Source organism: Narcine bancroftii, chromosome 5 (genome assembly GCF_036971445.1).
Source record: "Narcine bancroftii isolate sNarBan1 chromosome 5, sNarBan1.hap1, whole genome shotgun sequence".
NCBI lineage: Eukaryota > Metazoa > Chordata > Chondrichthyes > Torpediniformes > Narcinidae > Narcine > Narcine bancroftii.
In genome coordinates this window covers 98,442,153-98,465,071 of record NC_091473.1, presented here as the reverse complement: position 1 = coordinate 98,465,071, position 22,919 = coordinate 98,442,153, and the positions used below count along the sequence as shown (strand labels likewise).

At 39.3% G+C, this 22,919-nt stretch overlaps 1 protein-coding gene across 2 annotated transcripts in view; it reads right to left on the bottom strand.

The window, feature by feature from the left end:
- The window catches only part of c8a (complement component 8, alpha polypeptide), a 35,285-nt gene extending 18,495 nt beyond the window's left edge, over window positions 1-16,790 (bottom strand). Inside the window, exons 1-5 of one of the 2 annotated variants that reach the window (XM_069938492.1) lie at window positions 16,719-16,790; window positions 16,528-16,636; window positions 14,157-14,274; window positions 7,369-7,510; window positions 5,725-5,878 (exon numbers count right to left, since the gene is read on the bottom strand). In XM_069938492.1, the coding sequence (XP_069794593.1) occupies window positions 5,725-5,878; window positions 7,369-7,510; window positions 14,157-14,274; window positions 16,528-16,613 (500 nt within the window). In that variant the 5' untranslated portion in view covers window positions 16,614-16,636; window positions 16,719-16,790. The other variant, XM_069938493.1, reaches the window with a different exon arrangement.
- Window positions 16,791-22,919: the final 6,129 nt, after the last annotated feature.

The following is a 22,919-nucleotide window of genomic DNA, read 5'->3' as shown; positions in this document are numbered from 1 at the left end:
ATATGTTGTGCACATCACAACTTCTAACCCGTTGCAATGCCTAGAGGCTCACGGGTGCCGCAAGGGGAGGCGAGTAGGTACCATGCAGCACATGATCAACGGAAACATAGAAGCAGAGATCTCAGTAATGGAGCCCACTGTGATAGCTCTGACTGTTCAATGAATTTCACGTCGATGACCTTTGCTTCTCAATCTTCACACGAGTCTGGAGTTTACGAAGAAGTATTTGTTGTGTCTTGGAACTATCAGAACTGATCTGCACTCCCTTACTATAGGATCCACGTATGGCAGGTAATAATTGATAACATTTTGCAGTATTGCCAGATCTGTACCATGTTCCTGTCTAATGCACTTATTTTCCATAATTGTCATTCAGGCAAGTTGAGATATGTAATAGATACCAGATCAGATATCACCCCAAACTAAAATACTCAATCAAAATGAACAATTGAGTATGATTTTATATTCTGAGCTAATTAATTGCATGTTGTTACCATCGTAGTTTGTAGTCGTAAATTAGTACCGGTAATTATGATAATGAAAATGACGATGTGTTGATTTTCATACTCATTGCACAATGTACGTATGCCCCAAAATTCTTATTTGCTGCAACTGAACAGATGCTTCACAAAAATCAACTTCAATAGTACACATTAAATTAAAAAAATATAATAAATATTCACAGCAAAAAAGTGCGTTACAATTGTGCAGACACTCACTTTTGTGATGTCAGAGTGTTCCATGGTTAGTGTAACAAGGAGAGGTTCAAGAGGCTGATAGCCTTTATGTACAATTTACCAGCATCCAGCTGCGCTGGATGGGTCACGTCTCCAGAATGGAGGACCATCACCTTCCCAAGATCGTGTTATATGGCGAGCTCTCCACTGGCCACCGTGACAGAGGTGCACCAAAGAAAAGGTACAAGGACTGCCTAAAGAAATCTCTTGGTGCCTGCCACATTGACCACCGCCAGTGGGCTGATATCGCCTCAAACCGTGCATCTTGGCGTCTCACAGTTTGGCGAGCAGCAACCTCCTTTGAAGAAGACCGCAGAGCCCACCTCACTGACAAAAGGCAAAGGAGGAAAAACCCAACACCCAACCCCAACCAACCAATTTTCCCCTGCAACCGCTGCAACTGTGTCTGCCTGTCCCACATCGGACTTGTCAGCCACAAACGAGCCTGCAGCTGACGTGGACTTTTTACCCCCTCCATAAATCTTCGTCCGCGAAGCCAAGCCAAAGAGAAGAGACAATTTACCAGCCAGAAAGCATTGTGAAACATACAAGTCTGGCATTTTAAAAAAAAACCACATGACCATTACACTAGAATGAACAGAGTCAGGGCCGGTTTTAAGCCTATTTGACCAATTTGATCAAATTGGGCCCCACACCTCAAGGGGGCCCGACGCATGTGTTTGAGCCCAGGCCTTGAGCAGAGAACACTGTAATGGACTTTGTTTAAACTGGTAAGAAAATAATAATACTATAGGCCTTCTAAACTAAGGGATTTGTCTGTGAACTCGTGAAGTTATTTCCTTTAATTGATCGTATTATCTCAGTGAAATATTTTTAGGAAATATGTCTTCGATTAAACTACTGGCTATAGGCCTCCTTTGTCTCCCTAGCCAAAAATTTAATGTTTCGTATTCATTTCGCCCAGTAAGATAGATGTATTCCTGAGCTGATGAAGCATCACTTATTATTATCAAGCTCAAAACAGGGTATAGGCTAATCAATAAGAGAACTTGTACTTTAATATGAGATTGAGATAGCGTCATGCTAGCCTAGGGCCTAGCCTATAGCCTAGGCTGAAGCAGTTAGCCTGAACGCAAATAGCCTAGGCCTAAGCGTAGAATTTCTGACAACGTTAGCAATCATAGATGGAATTGGTTAGGATATTCGGATCTTGTAAAGATGAATAACCCCGAAGTTAGGTTAGTTTAAGTTGATCTTTACTAGGCTAGGTCGCTGTGGGGGTTATAGCCTACATCTTTACGAGCTGGTTTACAAGGTTATTCAGCTATAGGGGTATGTACTGTACATCTCAGGGTTATTCATCTTTATAAGATCCAGAAATTCTTAGCAAGGCTGCCTCTGTCATTGTTTCATAATTTTGCAGTAATTTGATTTAGTATCAAAATAGTACTAGGTTACTGTTACTAACTATGCTATTGCACTGCCAGGGCTTAATATAGCCTATTTCATGTTTTTGGTGATTTGGAACAGGTGCAGTTTAGTTTGACCATGCGGAAATTGTTTTCTTTGGGGGTGAATTTCATCCATTACATGCATCAGTTTTTCCACCAATTTTCTACCCAAATATCTAGTGACAAACTAGCGCTAGACATTTGACTCAAAAATCAGCTCAACAAAACGGCAAAATTAAAGTGCGTCCCCCCACCCCCCCCCCCATTCTGGAATGTAACCTTAACTAACTAACCTAACCTAACTAAACTAACCATTACTAAAAAAAGGCAATTCATACTTTATTCGAAGTTGTCGTCATTCAACAAATCCAGAATCGGTCACTTGTTTTGCTGTTCTGTGGCATTCTCAAGTTGAGAGTTGGGCGCGTTGTTCCAAGGTCAGCAGCTGACATTGGAACAACGTAAAGCCAACGAGCAAAGTGACGGGGAATTGACGTTGGTTTCTTACATTGAACCAACGACGATGACAACATTGTTCCATTGTTGGATGTTGAGTCCAATTTTATAACAAATTGCTAATGTCAAGTTTAAACATTTTAAAATATACTTCTTTTACCTTTTTGACCTTAAAAATATAGCCCAGAGAATTAGCATCTTAAAATTTGTATGTAATTTTACATGGCGAGCACAGCAGAGATAGAGACAAAAGGCATAAGTATTTAAGCGGCAACCAGAAACTAGCACTGGCCAAGGCTAAGGTAGCTGAAAATGAAAAACATAGAGGTGCTATCAGAAAATTCCTTGTCACGCCCATGTATTGAGGATGAAGAAAACAAAAACAATTCAGAAAATGACAATACAGCCTTGAGTGCAATTACAGTTGATTAATACAATGATGAAATTTATAACAAGTTAGAAAAGGATGATGCAGCTGTGAATCAAATTGAAGACTGCTTCAATGCACCAGAAGACAGTGCCAAAGCGGAAAGTCCACTTATAGCCGAAAAAGACCAAGTCCAAACATCACGCAATGATGGATCATCCATGAGTACAGTTGTAATTAACATTTATGAGGATCCAGCCAACTGCCCAGCATACATAAGTCAAAATCTAAGAGATTGTTTAACAATGAATGGTCCTCCTATTCCAGTGAACAACTTTCCACGAAATGAAAAGGGATTGTGTTTTTCAAAGTTTCACTGTAAGAGAAAACTTTCAAATGGGGAGTGTGTTGAAAGTCCTTGGATTATATACTCTCAATCTGCTGATAGAATTATTGCTTTTATTGTAAACTTTTTAGTAAGAACACAACCAGTGCATTATCAACAAGTGGATTCAACAACTGGTTTAATCTTCACACAAGGTTGTGAGAGCATGAAAATTCTAAAAAAACCATTTGGAAGCCACATGGAGTTTCTGGGAGTTACACCAAAGACTTTGTAGTGGACAAACAATTGACAAAGAACTTGAAATAATCATCACTGAACATGCAAAGCACTGGCAGCAAGTATTCAAAAGGCTAGTAGCAATAGCACAGTTTCTTGCTGAGAGAAATCTAGCATTTAGAGGAATGGAAGAAAAAGTTGGTAATGAGAGTGTACACAATGGAAACTTTTTAGGTCTTGAGCTGTTTGGAAAGTTTGACCCTGTTCTTGAAGAACACCTACGAAAAGTCAAAACCTACGAAATTCATAATCAGTATTTAGGAAAAGATACTCAGAATGACTACTAGACATTATGGCTACAGCTGTTTTGAATGAGATACTGAAATGCGTAAAAGCTGCTAAGTACTACGCCATAATTTTAGACTGCACACCTAAATTGAGTCACCAAGAGCAAATATCTCTAACGATCAGGTATGTATCTGATGATAACTTGGTTCCTTCAGGAGTTTATGAACATTTCATAAAGTTTATGCAGGTTGAAAGTAGCACAGGAGAAGATTTATATAAAACATTATTAAACACGCTGAAGGAATTAAATTTAGAGGTGAAGGATATTCGAGGCCAAGGCTATGACAATGGTAGCAACATGAAAGGTCACACATCTGGAGTACAAGCACGACTGTTGAAGAGCTTTCTTTGTACCCTGTGCATGTCACAATTAACCTTTTACTCGGAGATGTAGCCAAGTGTTGTCCAGATGCTATAACATTTTTTGGGATCTTGCAAAGGATCTACATATTGTTCTCAGCATCAACTAAGAGGTGGACAGTTTTTAATAAACATGTACCTGGGTTATCAGTGAAACCCTTGAGCAACACAAGGTGGGAATGTCGGATTGATAGTGTTAAAGCTATTCGTTATCAGGTTGGAGAAGTATATGATGCACTTGTGGAAATATCAGAGATAACAGATGAGCCCAAGGTAAAAGCAGAAGCTGAATCTTTAGCAAACCAGCTAAAAGACTACAAATTTTTAGTTTCTTTGATATTTTGGCATGAAGTACTTTTTAAGGTTAACTATGTAAGCAAAGAACTACAAGGTGAAACAAAGGTCATTCATGAAGTCATGGAGTCATTTGAAAAACTATTATCATGGCTAAGAATTTATAGAGAGGGCAGTTATTATGATGTCCTAATAGGGACAAATGAATTGGCTGAAGCTATTGAATTACCATTGGAGTTTAGACAATTTCAAGAAAAAAAACTAAGTAGAAGGAAGAGAATGTTTTCTTGCGAGGCAAAAGATCAAGCTTTAGATGATCCAAAAGAAGCATACGGAGTTCAATGCTTCAGTTTAGTGCTAGACAAAGCTATTCAATCTTTAGAGTCTAGATTTAAGCAGCTTAAAAGCCACGTAAAATTATTTGGATTTTTAAATAACGTTCAGAGCTTACAAAAGGTGGAAATAAGGAAACACACAGCAGACCTTGAAGCAGCTTTAACTGACACCATACTACAAACAGAGCACTGATGAAGGGGTAGTTACTGAAACAACTAAAGACGTGGATGGTTATCTGTTGGCCAAAGAACTTGAAGCTCTGAAAACTTTTCTTCGCTTCAGTGTCATTAAGCCTCAAGCTCTGTTTGAATACCTGGTAGTAAACAATTGATTCACAGCATTTCCTAATGTTTTTATTGCTTTGAGGATTTATTTAACAACGCCCGTAATAGTTGCATCGGGCGAAAGAAGTTTTTCAAAACTAAAACTGATTAAAACAATTTCACAAGAGAGACTAAACAATTTGGAGATGCTATCTATAGAAAATGACATTTCTAAAACCATTGACTTTGAAATTATTTTGAAAGATTTTGCAAATAAAAGAAAGCCAGAAGAGTCTGTTTCTAAAAGACCTGCATAAACAGTAGGTCTGTAATTGTCTTAACTTGTATTAAAAAATTAGAACTTTCATATTGTCTTTCAATATTTAGTATATCAAGCATTTAATGCTTTTTGGCTAAGACTGGCATACTACACCAAATATAAATCATCAATTTCGACTTTTGTAAAGGCCCCGCTATCAATTTTCTAACTGGGCCCCGCAATTCCTAGCACCGGCCCTGAACAGAGAGTAGAGAGGAATTAAAGAATGAAGCCCATCTGAATCCAGGTGGGAATCATAACATGACTTACCCCTTCATAATTGTTTGGTAACCATGGATTGGAAACAAATTCCTGCAGAAAGTATGTATCTCATTAGGACCATCCAATTCACAGACATCCTCATCAGAAGCATCTTCACAATCACTGTCTCCATTGCATAATAAACGTCTTTTAATGCACCAACCTAAAAAATATTAACGTGAATGTCACATGGTGATGATACATTTAGTTCACAAAATATCATATGGTACCTTTAATAGCAAAGTCTTGAAACATCTAATTCATATGTTTGAAAGATGCCATCTTTCTTCCCATCCAGTCTCTGATGCAGAGGAGACCACAAAGGCAGCATTGGATGCAGCAGAAGACCCCCTTCAGTTTCACAAGGGAAGTGTTGCTTCACTTGGAAGGATATTTTTCAAGCCCTTCCCATGCCAACATTGTGTTCTTTTTTAATAGCGCTGCTGCCAGAGCTGCTGTAATGGCAGCACTGTCGCTGGTGCAAACCTGGGAGGGCAGAAATACACCTCAGAGTTCTACCACCTGTTCAAATGCTGGTGACTCCAAACAGGCTTTAAACAACCTGTTAAAGTAGCTGGTGGTGATTTTAATTAAAATTCTATCACCTCGGAGATAGCAGCACCTATGCTCGGGAAGGGTGCAGACTCCAGTGAACAGCAGGGCACCAGAAACAGGGAGAACAACCCCCACTGAGAAGGAGAAGCAGACGAGATTACTCTACAGGACGGTGGACTAACGAGGGGCTCGGCGGCTGAAGGACACATGCTGGATGCAGTATGTTGGTGATTTGTGGTCGAAGGACCCACACAGGCTGCGAGCTGCTAGAACTGGTTCATAGGAACCAGGTATCAGAACTGAGATTTGAAAGGGGACAGTCAGAGCTTCCAAAGTGGCCTCAGATGCTGAAAGCTTCTTGATCGTATTGGAAGTCTGAACCTGGAGTTCAGGTTGCCAATAGATTGAACTGGAATCTGTGTGGTTGCAGAGGCTGATGGAGCACTGGAGGTGAACCCACAGACACTCAAGTGTCTCTGAAGGGACTTTCTTTTGCTTCTATTTCTCCTATTGTGAGGGTGCTGGGCAATGCTCATGGCAACTCTTTGATCACCTTATGGCAGACAAGAGTTGAGGTATCTCATGTACATTACATTTTAATCATGTATATTACATTACATCATGTATATTACATTATATTACATAGCAATAAAAGGGGCCTTTGCACCTTTGAATCTTTTATTTAACACAGAAATTGATAAGTTCTGAGAAGGAAAGGTGTCAAAGGTTTAATGGAGAAGACAGGAGAAGAGGGTTGAGAGTAAAAATACATTAGCCATGAATTGAATGGTGGAGCAGACTCAATGGGCTAAATAGCTCCTATGTCTTATTGTACTAGAACACCAAACACGTTGTGGTGCTGAACAATATTGCTAGCTTATCAAAACATTGGAATGATTGTCTCACATTTGGGAGTGGGGAGAAGAAATGTAAAAATACACAAGCAGCATTTCATCCTCCAACACTGTCCAACATGTTTTGTCACGTGATTTTTGTTTGCGATCCTCAAAAAGAAAATAGTTGATTTAGGAACTAGCTGAATTAGTAATAAACAAAAGATGATAACATTCTAAATGCTTGAAACTCTGAGTTACTTGCCTGAACTACATCGGAATTGATCACCACAGGTATTTATTGATGCACATTCTGTAGATGTTTGGCAGACAACTTCTTCCCAAAGAGATCCAATACATGGGCTACCACCAAATATGGCCGGCCTTTGCAACTTCCTAAATCTCGACTTTATCATAAAATAGATAAGTCAGTTATCAGTCCTGGAACTTCATCGTGGATATTCATTGAAAAAGCAATAGACATCACAATAACATTATTTAATTTTAAAATTGAATATTATTCTGATATCCCAAATTAAAAAAATATTCACTCACCATTTGGATGCAGGCGCACAAGATTTTAAACAACCAATTTGATCTGTTTATATTGATATATTCTTTCACACAACTCAAGCCCATCTCTTTAGACATAATTAAATAGAAATATTAAGTGTTTATCAACAACAATTTGATTCCTTCCTCATCATGTTACAGAAGATTGCAATATATTTTTGCAAAATAACTCAAGATTAAATTTTATTGTATTGGAGAACTGAACTTTCCACACCCCTCCCCCCCCCCCCACCCCACCCTCCCCGAGCCCTGCACCCACCCCTATGGGGTTTTAATATTCCAGACTGACCAATCTAAATGTCAGCTTGGCTCCATTGGTAAAAATATCACTTTGAAATCCAAAGTTTGTGGGTTCTGATACCAATGTCTACCCATGGGCATAACCTAGGTTTTCACTTGCCCACAGTATTAAAAGAGCACTGCTTTGGATGAAAGGTAAAATTGAGGGCCTAACTGATTTCATATCCCCTGACACCAGCTTAAGAAGCTCTCCCAGATTTTTAGCCAATCTTCACTTGTTAGCCATCAACATCAAAAAGCATATTATCCAATCAATTACAGTGTTTGTAATACTTTGCAAAACTTTGCAAATTGCCAATTAAATTCAACGTTAGTGTATGCAACAACAGAGATTGCATTCAAAAATAATTGTTATTATAAAATTTGTTTAAAAGTTCAAAGGACAAGAAAGTTCCTGAATATATTTAATTTCCTTTGAAAAATTGTTCCATTGTGTGATTTAATTCTACCTGCCTCATATTCTAAAACCATTCAATAACTCTGCACAGTCCTCCTCACCTTCCTTATTCTGGCATCCCAGAATTCAAAAATCACTACAATTGGCAGAATCGCTTTACAATTTTTGTTCAGATGAACAAGGCTATTCCTTCTGTTAATTTTGATTGAAATTTGGATGTGGTGAAATTAATGCTCTTGGATCCCTGCAAATGTATTAACAAATTTGCTCTGGGTCAGCATTTGTGGGTAATGGCCTGCACTCTGTCTCTATTGCTGGTCTAAACTCCACTCAGCATTATTAGATCCTGAATATATTTGTGTTTCTTTTGTGATGAGATATATTATATTTTATGTAATATATACATAAGTTTTTTAAAAGAGATAGATTGTGGGGGTTTAGTGTAGGTCACCACAGAGTAACACTTCACATCTATTTAAAATGCAAGAGCTTTGTTGAAAGTGAGACACTGAGGCACTGAGTGCCTTTGCAAAGACAATAAAAGCTACTTTGGAAATGCTTTGCTAAGGAACTTCAGGTAGAAATGAAACAGTCCACACTCAGAGGCTGATAAGATCTTTTAAAGACTAGGTCTGGAGCCCTGCAGGAAGGTCATGTGGCTTTGCAAGCAGAGAGAGAGAAAAGACCAAACAGGCTTTCTCTAAGAGAGAGAGAGAACTGACTTTTGCAGTGGCTCTTAGATCTTGTGGAAAACCCCATTTTGAAGACAGGTCACGAGTTCTGAGTTCAGAATGTTGAAAATTCCTTGTGGTCCTTACAAGAGGAAATGGCTGGCTAGAGTGTTTCACCTGAAATAAGGGAAACAAGACTCTGTGGTGAACTGGAAGAAGAGGTTATCATTTGGAAAACCCTGATGGGGCAAGACACTAGAGTAACTGATGGAAGCAAATCAGTTTGTTTGTGTCCAACGGGCAACAAATCTCTCTCTCTGAAACCAACAAGAACCTTCCTGAGCGGTAACCATCTAACTTTAAGCACCGGAGCCTGGTGAAAATTCATAAATGTTAAATTCTGTGCACAGTATAAGAATTGCCTGATACCAGTGAACTTGGAGGGGTGAGAAGTAAGATTGGACTGTCAAACAAAGAACTTTTCTGAAAATTTACACGTTAGATACACGTGCCCGAGAATTAGAAGGGGGTTAAATTAGGTTAAGTTAATAGCAATAAGTTAAAGTTTGATGCTGTTTTTATGTTTCAACAAAATTAAAAGTAACTTTTGTTTAAGTAACCATTTGTCTGGGTGAATTTCTATTGCTGCTGGGTTTTGGTGTCCTCTGGGTCTGTAACAAATTGTACAGCAACTCTTCTGAGGGTGTTTAAGTTTTTGGATTTTCCATGCAAAGACTGGAATTTTCCATCATGTCTGCAGCTTTCACCACTATTTTCAGTCCAGATCTGCTGTTCATCTGATGCTCAATGTACTCACTTTTTTGTGTCTTTACTCGGTACTGGGAAGTACCGATGCATTGTAAAATAAATTTATTGTAGCATTGGCAACCTTCTTTATAATGCCACATATTGATTTGTTTGCAATTTGGTTTGAGTCGTGGGTGCTTATTTATGGTGTGGCTCAAATTAAACAGTGAAATGAACGGTACAACGTCATTGCATAATGATTGCCGTGTAGCCAATCTTCATTAAATGTGGATCTGGTGCCAAACAGATAGATGTGCTATATTGATCCAACTCATGCATTGTGGTCTTGCCAACAGGACCAACCATCAACTCCCTTCTCACAATCTGCCAGGTCTGATTGGGAAGTTGGTAAGCTGAGAGAACTGGATTAGTTCTTTCATGGAAGATTAGACATTTGATGTGGGTTATGATGTGCCAAGGAGCTGCTACAGAAACATTGGGAACTGTGGTGTTACCAAGAATAATAAGAGAGGACCAGAAGACAAAACATTGTTGGTGAATGATCGTAGAAAAATGGAGGTAGTGCAGATGAATGTGTGACTAAAAGATGGCACAGGAAGGAGGTTCTAGCAACATTTGGGTAGGTCTAGGGAAGGTGAGCTAGTAGAGACCTGACAGGGTAAACCCCAGTAGGGTCCAGGCCCTTTATCCTTACAGGGTAGGTTTGTTCATGTAGTTGAGGAAGGCTTAAATTAGCTGGACATGGAAATAGGAAGTTGACAATATATTTAAGAAGGAGAAAAGCAGAACAAGAAATGGAAGGCTAAAAATTAGTAAAGGAGTTTCAAATGGAAAATGGTCAAAAGTTGGAAAATAGAGAAAAAAGAAAGTTTGGCTGTGTTTGTCAGAATATACCTAAATACAAGTTCAGTGAACAAATCAGATGAGCTGAAGCTATGGATAGACATTTGAAAGTTTGATATTTTAGCCACCAGCAAAACACATCTGAAAGAGGAGCAGATCTGATAACATCACTATCTTGGCTTCAGTGTCTTTAGGTGGGCTAGGGAGGAGGCTAACGAAGAAAATGGGAGGCAGTGAGGGCCAGTATTAGTTATGAAAGCAATCACAGTTTTGGGGAGGGATAATATGCAAGAGTTCATCAACTGACATTGTATGGGTTGAACGAATGAATTAAAAATTCTCCAATCCTCCCTGGCTCCAGGTGTTCAAAAGTGGAGAAAAAGATGAACCAAGTAATTATCAGCCAATTCATTTAATTTCCATACTCAGAGCAAGAAAATGACAGATGCTAAGAGATCTAAATCAAAAACAGGGAATATTGAAGTCATTCAACAGCATCAATTGGGAGAGAAACAAAGTACATTGAATTGTGTGATAGTACAGATTCTATCACCAATGTGCATATGTACAGATTGTAGTGTAGGATGACTGTGATTGGCTGAGAGCGTAGCCACGCCTACTGGCAGGTCTTAAAGGTTGCTCCTAGCCAGACCAGGTCATTCTGGACTGGTCGACCTACACGTGATATGCTCCAGTCTTCAAGTTAATAAAAGTCTTGGTTTGGATCAACAAACCTTTGATTCCTTCGACGCGCTCTACGAACTGGAAAAGTCATAGAGACATGAGGAATGGAATAAGACCTAAGTCCCAACTCTTTATGTTGACCATTATGAAGTAGTCCCATTTGTCCACATTTGGCTCATATCCTTCGTATCCCTTTCTATCCATATATCTGTCCAAATGCCTTTCGAATGTTCTGTTGTTCTGAATAATCTACACTGGAAAATAGACTGTGATCAGTCATGTGTCTATGCTCTCGTGATTTTACAAGTCTATATTAGGACCCTCTCATCTTCCTGTGATCCAGGGAATAAAGACCCAGCCTATTCAATCTCACATAAAAATAGTCTGAATCATTTATAATGAATAATCTCCATTAGCTGTTTTTAAAGCCTGCATCGATTTATTATGGAAACCCTGCAATGTGATAAATAGATCACATTTTTGTTACATACTATTTCACAATAATTTGACAGGAGCTAATAGTTTCAGCAATGCATCGGTTATCGTAAATTATAGATTTCATTTAATATTTTATCTGTCCAAGTGCAAACATTCATGCAAATTTTACCTTACAAGAGATAACACGTAACAGATAGCTGAATAAATATATCTTGGCAAATGCAAGCTATTTTGAAATCACGTGGGTTTGCTGGGATTTATGAAACAGTTCTGCAAGAATAATATTGACTGCAAATTTCCTGTTCCCCTTTATTACTGTCTTCTTCTTTAATTTTAGCGTATTCTTTCCTTGATCCATCAAAATTGGAATTTTATATCTCTTTAAATCTTATGAAAGCTATGAAAATTCATTTGGTGTCACAAAACAAGCACGTCGTAACTTATTTTCTCTTTTATTCTTGGGAATGTTCAATTATACTCTGGACCTGGGTTTCAATTTAAATTTCTTCGTACAATAAAGTAACTGAGTGCTTCAGCTCCAACTAATCCAAGTACCCATCATACTCAAGCAATGCCAGAAATTATATACAAAAATATCTAAATAATATTTTCATGCTCTATTCTTCCTTCTCATTATGTCGAAGCAGTCATATTGCAGATTAGAAATATGACTCTTGAAATTTTTGTTTATTGTGAGCTTCGGAATAGTTGAGCAGAATCTGAAAATTAATTGGAGGACCAGATGTTTTGTGATTGGTTAAAACTTCTAGATTTTTTTTTCTCTCTCTGTAAAATAGACAGTGCAACAAATTAGATGTTGGAATGTGAAACCGAATGCAGGCAAAGTCTTGATTTCTGACTCTTGGGGACTCAGCTAAGGTTTTCCCATCTCAGTTAGTTCCTAGCAACAATGTCAACAACTTTCATTGACAAGGTACCTGGAATGCAGTAAGATCAAAATCAATCAAACTTTGCGTTCAAGGTATATTCTGCAATACAGTAACCCCTCCCACCATGTTATCCAGAATTCAAGCAACCGGCTGTCTCAAACATCCGGGGAAAAAAATTGCAGAAAATAAATAGGTAAAAAATATTTATTTAAATTTAGTGGACCTTGCTGTTAGTTCGGCAAAATGCAATCTCAAGTAACTGGAAAATTCACTTATCTGCCATCTACCAATCCCTTTAGGTGCCGGATACCTGGGGTTTTACTGTATGAGGATTGTGATCAAAGGCCATCTCAAAAAGTAAGCATTTAAAGAGTGTTTTGAAAGAATAAGAGAGGCAGAGAAGATGGGCGATAAGGTAAGAGCTGAGGTGGTGAAAAAAGAGCATGTACAAGTTACTGGAAAATTGGAAATGCACAACAGGAAAATATCTCAGAATTCTGTGGAATTGTAGAGGCTGAGAGGGTAAAGGTCATGGAAGGATTTGAAAACATGAAAATAATTTTAAATTCAAGATGTTGTAGGAACGAGAGCCAGTGTCAGGTGTGATATGTGAAAATGAGCATTTGAAGAAGCATTGGTAGACAGTGGGTGCAAGGTGGCAAACTGTCTCAGAGATAAATAAATGTATTTATTCTATTTAGACATGCAGCACAGTAACAAGTCTTCTGGCCCATGAGTCCGTGCTACCCACATATCCCAATTAACCTGCAACCTCTATATGTTTTTTTAAAAGGTGGGAGGAAACCCATGCAGACACATGGGTGAATGTACAAACTCCTTGAAGACAAGCACCAGGTTCGAACTCAGACTGCTGGTGCTACAACAGCACTGCGCTTAACCATCCCAAAAGTCAAGAATTGCAGATATTTTTAAGAGTTTCAGCAGTGGGTTTTCAAAGGCTGATATACAAACATTTAGCTTGGTGATGAAGATACTATGTTGGTTGGAAATGCAGCTCAGAATCAAGAAAGGTGCCAAGGCAGCGAAGACTTGCTTGGCATCTGACAGTAGCCAGAAGCAGAGATGGAGTCAGAAGCTGGCAAAGGAAATATAAATGACCACAAAATTACCCATAAATTGGGGAATTGCTATTAACCTAGCAACATCATTTAAAGGATTATGAGATGTTTAGTGGGGAGATGGGAAATTGAAGGGACGTAGCAGAAGCTATTCTTTTGAATATGACTGCTAGACAGAGCATTGGATTTTTAGTTCTATGAAATATAACCTGATATCAATTTTGATAGTGAGAAATATGTTTCATATGTTTAGAGACAAAAAATACAAAAACATATATCTCTCTTTTGGACCTGCTATCTTATTTCATTATTCACTGTTTCAATTTCAACCTTTGCGCCATATATTTTCACTTCAATGTTGATTATTTCAATAATTAAGAATTAACTGTCCTTTACTTGTGAATTCGTACCTTTGTTGTTTCACAAGGTGAACAATCACTCCATTTCGCCCATTTACCAAGTTGACAATCAAGTGGGACTAGGCTTCGGATGTTTCGTCCAGAGCGATGACTAAATGAATATTCTGAGCTATGTGAAGTAAAATAAAATAGTCATAATATTCTTTCTGCTTAAAACAAGCCATTTATCTACTTTCGATGAGAGAGTTGCAAGGAATATTCTAGCATTCTTTGTGTCCAGGGATTTAAATTCATTGAGGGGTGTGTGCAATCTGGAATTCATTGCAAGTAGCAGGTGGAAGCAGGAACTCATACAATATTTAACAAGTATCTGGATGAGCCCTTGAAGACACAGAAGATGATAGACCAAATGCTGATAGTAATAGAATTATTTTTGATAAGTGCTTGATAGTCAGTTTGGACGTGATGGCCCTGTTTGTGTTCTGCTTGACTCGATGGTTCTATGACCATTAGAGTTGTAGTCTTAATGATTTGGGATAGAAATAGTTTTTCATGAATGCTGTTATGAAATACACAGCATAGTGGCAGATGTGTGTCTAATTTGTTTCTAAAATGACCAGTTCATAGACAAATCCATCAGTTGAACCTGAATCATCAATGACATGATGAAAAGGGCAATAAAGTCACACCTCTCCAATCATAATCTACTCTCTGGTGCTCCATTAGACTTCCATCAGATGACATTACACATTTGGTTCACAACAAGGACAAAAATGAGTAAATTCTAGAAATAAAGCAGGAATGACTGAAAGACAGCATTTTATCAGATGGTTTTGAAGAATCCAATGAAAACTGAATATCACTGGGACCAAGGGGAAAGATCCCCTATGATCCTACATGAGAAATGCCCATGGTTGTCAGAGATCAATCATCCTAGTCCGAATTCATTACACCAGGAGCTCCAATGGTTATGCATTAGGCATGTCTTTGCAGTTCTAGTCCAATTAAAACCAATAGCTTGCTTTCTCATTCTTCCTTCCAAAGTAAGTAAACTCACATTATCCCACATTGTTCTCCATCTTGCAATTTCTTGTCCATTTGCTTAACCATATTCCTTTGCAATCTCCATGCACTTCTCAAGATTTGCTAATACACTTTCTTTGTATCAATAGCAAATTTGGCTAGAATACATTTGATCTCTTCATCCAAGTTATTAATATAGATTGTAAATAGTAAAGATCCCAACAATGATCCTTATAATCCCCCATTACTTTCTGACTGCTAATCAAGACTGACAAGGACTCATTTATTCTGACTGTCCACCATTCTAAACTTCAATCTTTCCACTGTCATTACATCATGCTTGCAATGTATCATCTGGAAGATACAGAGTAGTTCTCTCTTCATTCAAAGGCACCTTTTAAATTCACAACCTCTTCTAACTATGAGCACAAACACAGGAAATATATGGAAATACCATCATTTTTAAGCACAGGCCAAATTCCATACCATCCTGTTTGGGAAAATCAAGTTGTTTCTTGATTAAAATCCTGCACCTCCCTCACCAAAGGCTCTATGGAAATACCTTCAGATTAAGATCTCCAGTTGACTCCAGCATATTGTCATATTTTCAAGGACAATTAGAGAAAACCTAAAATGAGGTGACCAGTGAAGTCTGCATCCTGAGAAATGACTGGAATGAAGTAGGCATTTTGCGGCTTGGTAGCTGAAATCACATTTGGCATTTTAGAATAGATAGTGGGGGAAGTAGAGGTGGAAAACATGAGTGGAGTTAGTGAAAGTGAGAGCTCAGTCCAAGGGCACATAAGAAACAGCAAAACAATGGTTTATTTTACCAGGAGACTAGACAGATGTGGTTAGATAAATGAGCCCAACCTAATCAATATACTACTGAAAGGACCAAACAGAAGAACCAGAGAAGTAGAGTTCAGGAAGTGAAAAAAAAAGAACTGGGGATTATCTTTTCACTCCTGGAGAATCATGGATTTTGAGTAATGTGGGGAGAGGAGAGCAGGAGCTGCCTGCACTGTTCTCATTCAGCTAGATAGCTCAGGAAAAGATGGCTACTCTGCCATATTGAGGAAGGCAGTTATTTTCTTTCAGTGCCTCATGGCTTGCAAGAAAATAGGATAGTGCGCTTTCCTGAATTAAGTTATGCTCTCCCTGCTCCAAAGAAACTGGATACAGTAGAAAGAAAAACCCAAAATGATAATTTCCTATGATTACATTCCTGTATACATACATCTATATTTGCATTAAATTTATTCACAATCTTCAACATGCGTTGCAATTGAAAGTACATTGCACAGCAACTCTGCATTTGTCTATGAATTATACATTGAATAGTCAAACCAAAAATATCACAATTTTTAAACCACCTATAGACGAGATAAATACAAACCTGTTGCTGATGTGATTCAAATCGACAAAATGAATAAAAAGTAAAAAGTATGCAAAAGATGAGAGGGAATTCATTAGCGAATTCATTCTTTAACCATACAATCCAACTTCTATAAAATAAGAAAAATGACAGTCAACATCAATTCACTAGTTACTTCTACCAAAAATGCTGGTTGTTGCAATTTCACACACCATTGGCAGTGTTGTGAGATTGAGGATGGTTGAATAGCTTAGCGGGCAAGGGGAGTCAGGGCGACATTGTTTTTAAACAAACTTAAAGGCTAAACAAACAGCACTTTTCAGTGAATGAATAACAGCAATGTAAATGCAGAAAGAAATCTTTGACTAAATTCTCCAGTCTAAGTTTGATATGAAACTTTGTTTGCTCCAATACAGTTTATTTTAATGCTCCATTTAACTTTTCAGAAGCTAACAAAGTTCATAATAATAGCATATTGAAAAATTGCTATCTCCATTCCCTTCAATTTCAAAAGGACATTATACTTTGAGTATTGTTCAGAAAAATATTATGTTAAACTCCAAATCATATTTTCATTAAAGTATTGTAAGAGAAATCACTTTTCAATTTGTTCATAGATTCATAGATTGGATGCAATCTGCTGCATATTCTCAGATGATCATAAGATCACTTCAGTTCCAAGGACTGGTGGGAGAAGTAATGAAGGAAATTGAACAGGATTGTTATGATGGAGTGAAGGCCCTCGAGAGTGACTTTCATGTAGATTTGTTTGATGAATTGGCAGCACATATGAATATCAAAAAAATTGAAAATCAAGATAGTTCTCCAACATGTAAGGGATCGTTTCCTGTACCAGGTATTATGCAAACACCACATTCTCTGTTAGAAATGATATTGTGTGCACATATATAGAAGAATGTGCTTGCCTGGAAATTCAATGGAAGCCACAGAAATGTGGTAAATGGTCTTTATGTGGTGCAATATTATGTTTGCTGTTGAATTGCTGCTTGAACATATGGTGGTGCTCAAGATTGCAAGCTTCATTTGACACTAAACATGGCCCATGCCTTTCCCACAGGGTGCTGTAATATTGTGGAGCATAGTTAGAAATAGAGCAGAAAACATCCAGGAGCAGGCCAGGTCAGGAACATGGGGAGTGAGGTTCAGTACTTGGGGGTTGTAGCATGATCAATAACCACAACCAGGTACCAAGCGAGTGATTAAAGTCTTTAATAACCTGAAATGTCAGGTGCATCTTTACATGCTTCTGGCCTGGTTCCAAGGTTGGAATGGGGGGGGGGGGGGGGGGGAGAAGACTAGGGCAATCAGCCTTTATTGGGCATCTTACTGGGAGGAGTTACAGTGTCAGAAGCAAGCCAGCCTGTACAATGTAGTGAGGTTACCTCCGGCACTACCACCACATCCACCACGTTCACCCCTTCTTTTTAGGTAAAGTCTGGTGAGGTGAAGTGGGACAACATCCATCATTACCGGTTGTGCAGTCTTTCATAGTTCATAGATTCAGCTGGTCTGGTGGCTTTATCCGTCTCTGTGATCGCCACAGCACTGCGTCATTGTTGGCTCCTGTGGGATGGAGGCAGAATGACCTATGTTAGTTCAAATAGGTTCTGAGGGGTGTAGGGTGTTAGGGGTTCAGCTCGTGGTTCTAGGGGTGGTGGGGGCAGAGGGCCTGAGGAGTAGCAGTGGTGGGTTCCAGTGGTCATTTGTCTGGATGATACATGGAACTGGCTGGTCACTGATGAGGGCTTCTGGGTGCAAACAGCCTCTGCCAGAGCCCTGCTTGAGCCAGGTCCCTGACGGACACCGTGTCTTCCCACCTCTCTGGGTACTGTACGTGGGCATATTGGAAGTGGGTCAATCCAACATCATGATACAGGTTGTGGTCTGCATATGGCGCTGCTGGATGAAGGTTTAGAACAGCATACCTTGGCATAGTGCCCCTTCTTCCTGCAGGCCATGCTATGGGCTGGACAGTACTTCCTCGTGTGCTTAATCTGGCTGCAGTAGTTGTACCTCATGTTCTCAGTGGCAGAAGCATCAGTCAGGGTTCCTGAGGCCCAAGATGGTGGCACCTGTGGTCCCCATCTGGTGGCCACGTGGCACAGCTTCAGCGTTCTTCTGGGCTGTCTCCAGTGATCAAGCTACCTGCATGACTTCCTATAGACTCTGATTGTCCTTCTCCAGGAGTCGCTCGAGGACGCGATTGGAATGGAAGCTCCTTCTGATAGACTGCCGCGATCACATCTATGCACCCACAGGCTCGTCCCAGCTCCCTCATGGCCCTCACAAAGTCGTCAATGGACTCACCAGGGTCCTAGCAACAGGTAACCAGCAGGTAATGAGCATACATAGAGTTCACGGGAGCACCATATTGCTGCCACAGCAGGGCCATCTCATCATTGTACTTTTCGAAGACCCGTATTATTTGGTAAGTTCAGTGGTCCACTGATGAAAAGAGCAGATCGAACTTGTCTACATCGGCAGAGCTCTCGTGGCATCTCACGTAGGCCTTTAAACATTGAAGCCACATACTTGACAGAGGCTTCTGGATCCCTGGGGTCAGCCTCCACTTTCCACTCGGATCGCCTTGTCCATGGCAAATAATCAGATTATTAAATTGTAGCGCAATCAATAACCACAAATAGATTTGAAGTGAGTGATTAAAAGCCTTAATAATGCACATCTTTACATGCTTCTGGCCCAGATCTAAGGCTAGAATGGAGGGAGGAGACTAGAGCTATCAGCCTTTATTAGGACTCTTACAGGGAGGATTTACAGGATCAGAGGCAGGCCAGCCTGTACAGTGTAGTGAGGTCACCTCCTGCACTACCGTGTTCCACCACAGGGGTCGGAAAATCTGATCAGGGCCTATAAAATGTAGTTACGATAAGGGTCTGGGCATTGATAAGTATCAATAGATTTTCGCCTGTGTTAGGGGGTTGGGGGGGGGGTGGCAGGAGTACATGAGGGATGTGATCTCCAATTGGGTGTGGGATTGAGATGTGTCTTGCATTGAAGCCTGTGCATTGAGAGCACCAAGGATAGAAGGAATCTTGGATTGCGCACTGAACATTTAAAAATATTGTGAGTGGATTCTGAGATCTGAGTGGGATCGTGATTGAATGATTGGGGATAGAGATGGTCATAAAGATTGATGGGTCTGAGAATTGTCCAAGGGTGGTAGGCTGTGGAGGTGGCCAGAGGTAAGTAGAACAAGCTGGTAAGGACTCAAAGGAGTACACATAAAACTAAATCAAAGGGGATCTATTCTGGTTGTGTTCCCTATGGCTGACTGGGACCTGTTCAGGGAGATCAGTTTTAAATCACACTATTGAAAGGATAGTAGCACGATGAAAACCTACCAGTTTTATAACTGTTGAGCCTCAGAATTATGGGAATAAATATCCACAGCAACACCATCACACACAATATTATCATTAGGTCCATGTCTTATGTGAGAATCCTGTCATCTGTGTAACAGTGATTAGCAATTTGTAGTGTTGACCTGAATTTGCTGAATGGTATGATTTGGCCTTGCAATCAGTGAATTCACATTCTGCTCTGGGAAAGATCATTTTCATTTGTGGAATTGTGGTAAACCACTGTTATGCTGGCTGGACATGACTCCCAAAACCGATCCTACCCATAGCCCTTTGCATGCTCCTCATTTCACTCTGCCTTGATCAGTCAATGAGGTTGACGGCTATTCCAGTCTATAGTTAATAAAAGCCTCTCAGTTTCACAACTTTACCCTTTTGTGATTATTGATGGCGCATCAGGAATGCTATTAAAAATCAGCCCCATGTATCTATTCTTGTGGACCTTGAAACTTGGCCCTACTTAACCCAACCGGTGTGAGCAGTGATTCTGGTAAGCTCCTGGAAGGAGGAAAGGGACGTGGGCATTCGTAGCATTTCTAGTGTTTACTGACTGTTTTTAATTTTGAGAGCTTTCGAAGCAAATGCTGTCATTCTTTTCTTTTCCAAAATGGTAATTCCTCAAGTCCTTCACGTCGAAAGCTGAATAATAAAGCATATTCATGCTCAATGTGATTGCCAGTTTTTAAGTGTAATAAAAAAAGATGTGTAATTGACTATAGCCTTTGGAACCAAAATCATCTTTAAACATACATACATTTAACAATCTTGAATTATTAAATCAACCTTTGATTTATATTTCCCTTAAAAGCAAATCTAGAAAGATGATAACAGCTATATTGCTACATATTATTCATGAAATGAACTGTTGCTGTGGTATGATAACAATAAATATGTTTCTCACTGATACCACAGTGCCCTCTCTTGGCAAGTAGGAAGAAGAAAACACTTGGATATTTCATAAAAACTACATTGAATCAGGTCAAACCCAGCAGGCCCATCTCACTATTTGCCTTCATTATAAGTAAAAAAAAAGCATCAATTAGTGTCGCTTTCATTGATTGCTTTTCCTTCAACTACATTTTTTTTTTAATCAGCTTTATGTTACTTCTTCTGTGGATATATGCTACTGCAGATGCTGAAATCTAGAGCACAAATGATCCATTCCAGGAACTTAGCAGATTGACCAGCATCAATGGGCAAAAAAGAATAGTCAACATTTTGGGTCAGGACCTGAAGTATTGACCATTCCTTTCCCCTCCCCTTCCCCCACAGGTGCTGCTCCATCAGATTGGGTTTTTTTTAATCCGGGATGAATAAGTATTTTTATCTGATTACACCCTGAGACACTTCCCCAAAAGACTAAAGCAGCTTAGAAACCTACACAGGGGAATTTTTCCTGTTATCTATACCTTTATAGAAATGTTGATAAGATGCAGGAAGCCACAGAATCTGCTGTTTTTTCCCCCCTTTCATGAAAAGTGTGTCTGCAAGATTTAAACTGTTCCTGATACCGCAATAGTCCAACTGAACTACAGCCCTATAAATCAGCAAGGAGCTGTTACTGCCACCATGCAAAATATATGCATTGTGCCAAAAGCTGCTTGTGGTAGTCTATATCATTGCTGCCAGCTGCTCTTTCCTCCAATAGGATAAGATCAACCTTCCCATGCAAACCAGATATGCTGTTTCAAATTTCTGATCCTTTTGTCAAATTCTAATGAACACTGAGAAGCCAAAGAATGATAATTTTGATTGCAACTTTTAAATAGTTAAATCTGCATGATTTGGTGCTGTTACAGTTATGGATTTCAAAGCAAAAGACTAGTTTCTAATGATTATGTGACCTACGTTAAGACAAAATGTTCCAAAAGGCATTAATTTCCATAATAAAGTACAGCCCTCAGAGTACCCCATCAGTAGTCAAGTGTACCATGTGTTCTTTGACTCTTACCTGACCCTTTGCTAATTGACCTGTTGGATACAAATCACTGACTCCTTCATAGCAATGAAAAAGATTCCATTTTTTTTTGTTTCTGTGTTTAAGTGTTTGAGACAACTACCAAGTGGATGAAAACAATCAATCCACAACAACACGACTTCATATGCCTAAACCAAGCCAAAGACTGAGGCAGGAGTGCACTCATTGCTGCTCTAGTTTACGACACTAATTGATGCTTTTTTTTTACTTATAATGAAGGCAAATAGTGAGATGGGCCTGCTGGGTTTGACCTGATTCAATGTAGTTTTCCCCACAGATGGGGAATCCCAACCCTGCAGTACTTCACAGCAAAGCCCGTGGTGACAGTTCAATCAGCTTACTGCACTAGTGTCAAAACAGAACTGTCTTTAAATACTCAGCAAACCAGGCAGCATCTGTGGTAAGAGAAACAGTTCAGGTCCTCTTAATCAAAACTGGGAAAGAGAGAGCAAGTTCACTTTCAATACCAGAGAAAGTGGAAGAACGATGGTAGAACATCCAATAGAGTAAGACCGAATAAGTTAAAGATAGAAGCCTAATTTGTTGCTTTGTCTGTGTTGTGGCAGCGCTGAAGGATGTGGATAAAACGTGGGAGGTTGAACATCAGTACTGCTGCAGTTGGTTGCAATTGGCTCCGCAGTCAGAGGCAGGCAAGCTGCAGTTGAAGGAATCAGTGGACACAAGGAAATATGAACACAGAAATGCTGGAGGAACTCAATAGGTCTCACGGCTACCATAGGAGGTTAAGATAAGAAGGGTTCAAGCCCGAAACGTCGGTAATATATCTTCACCTCCTGTGGATGCTGCAAGACCAGCTGAGTTCCTCCAGCATCTCTGTGGAAGAAGGGCTCAGACCCGAAACGTCAGTAATATATCTTTACCTCCTATGGACACTGCGAGACTGGCTGAGTTCCTCCAGCATCTCTGTGTTTTAACCATTTTCAGGAAAATATGTACTGAATAGGCTAATTGGATTCAATGATAATTAACTGAATTGTAGAACCATGTTAGGAATGATGTTTAAGTGGTCTGTA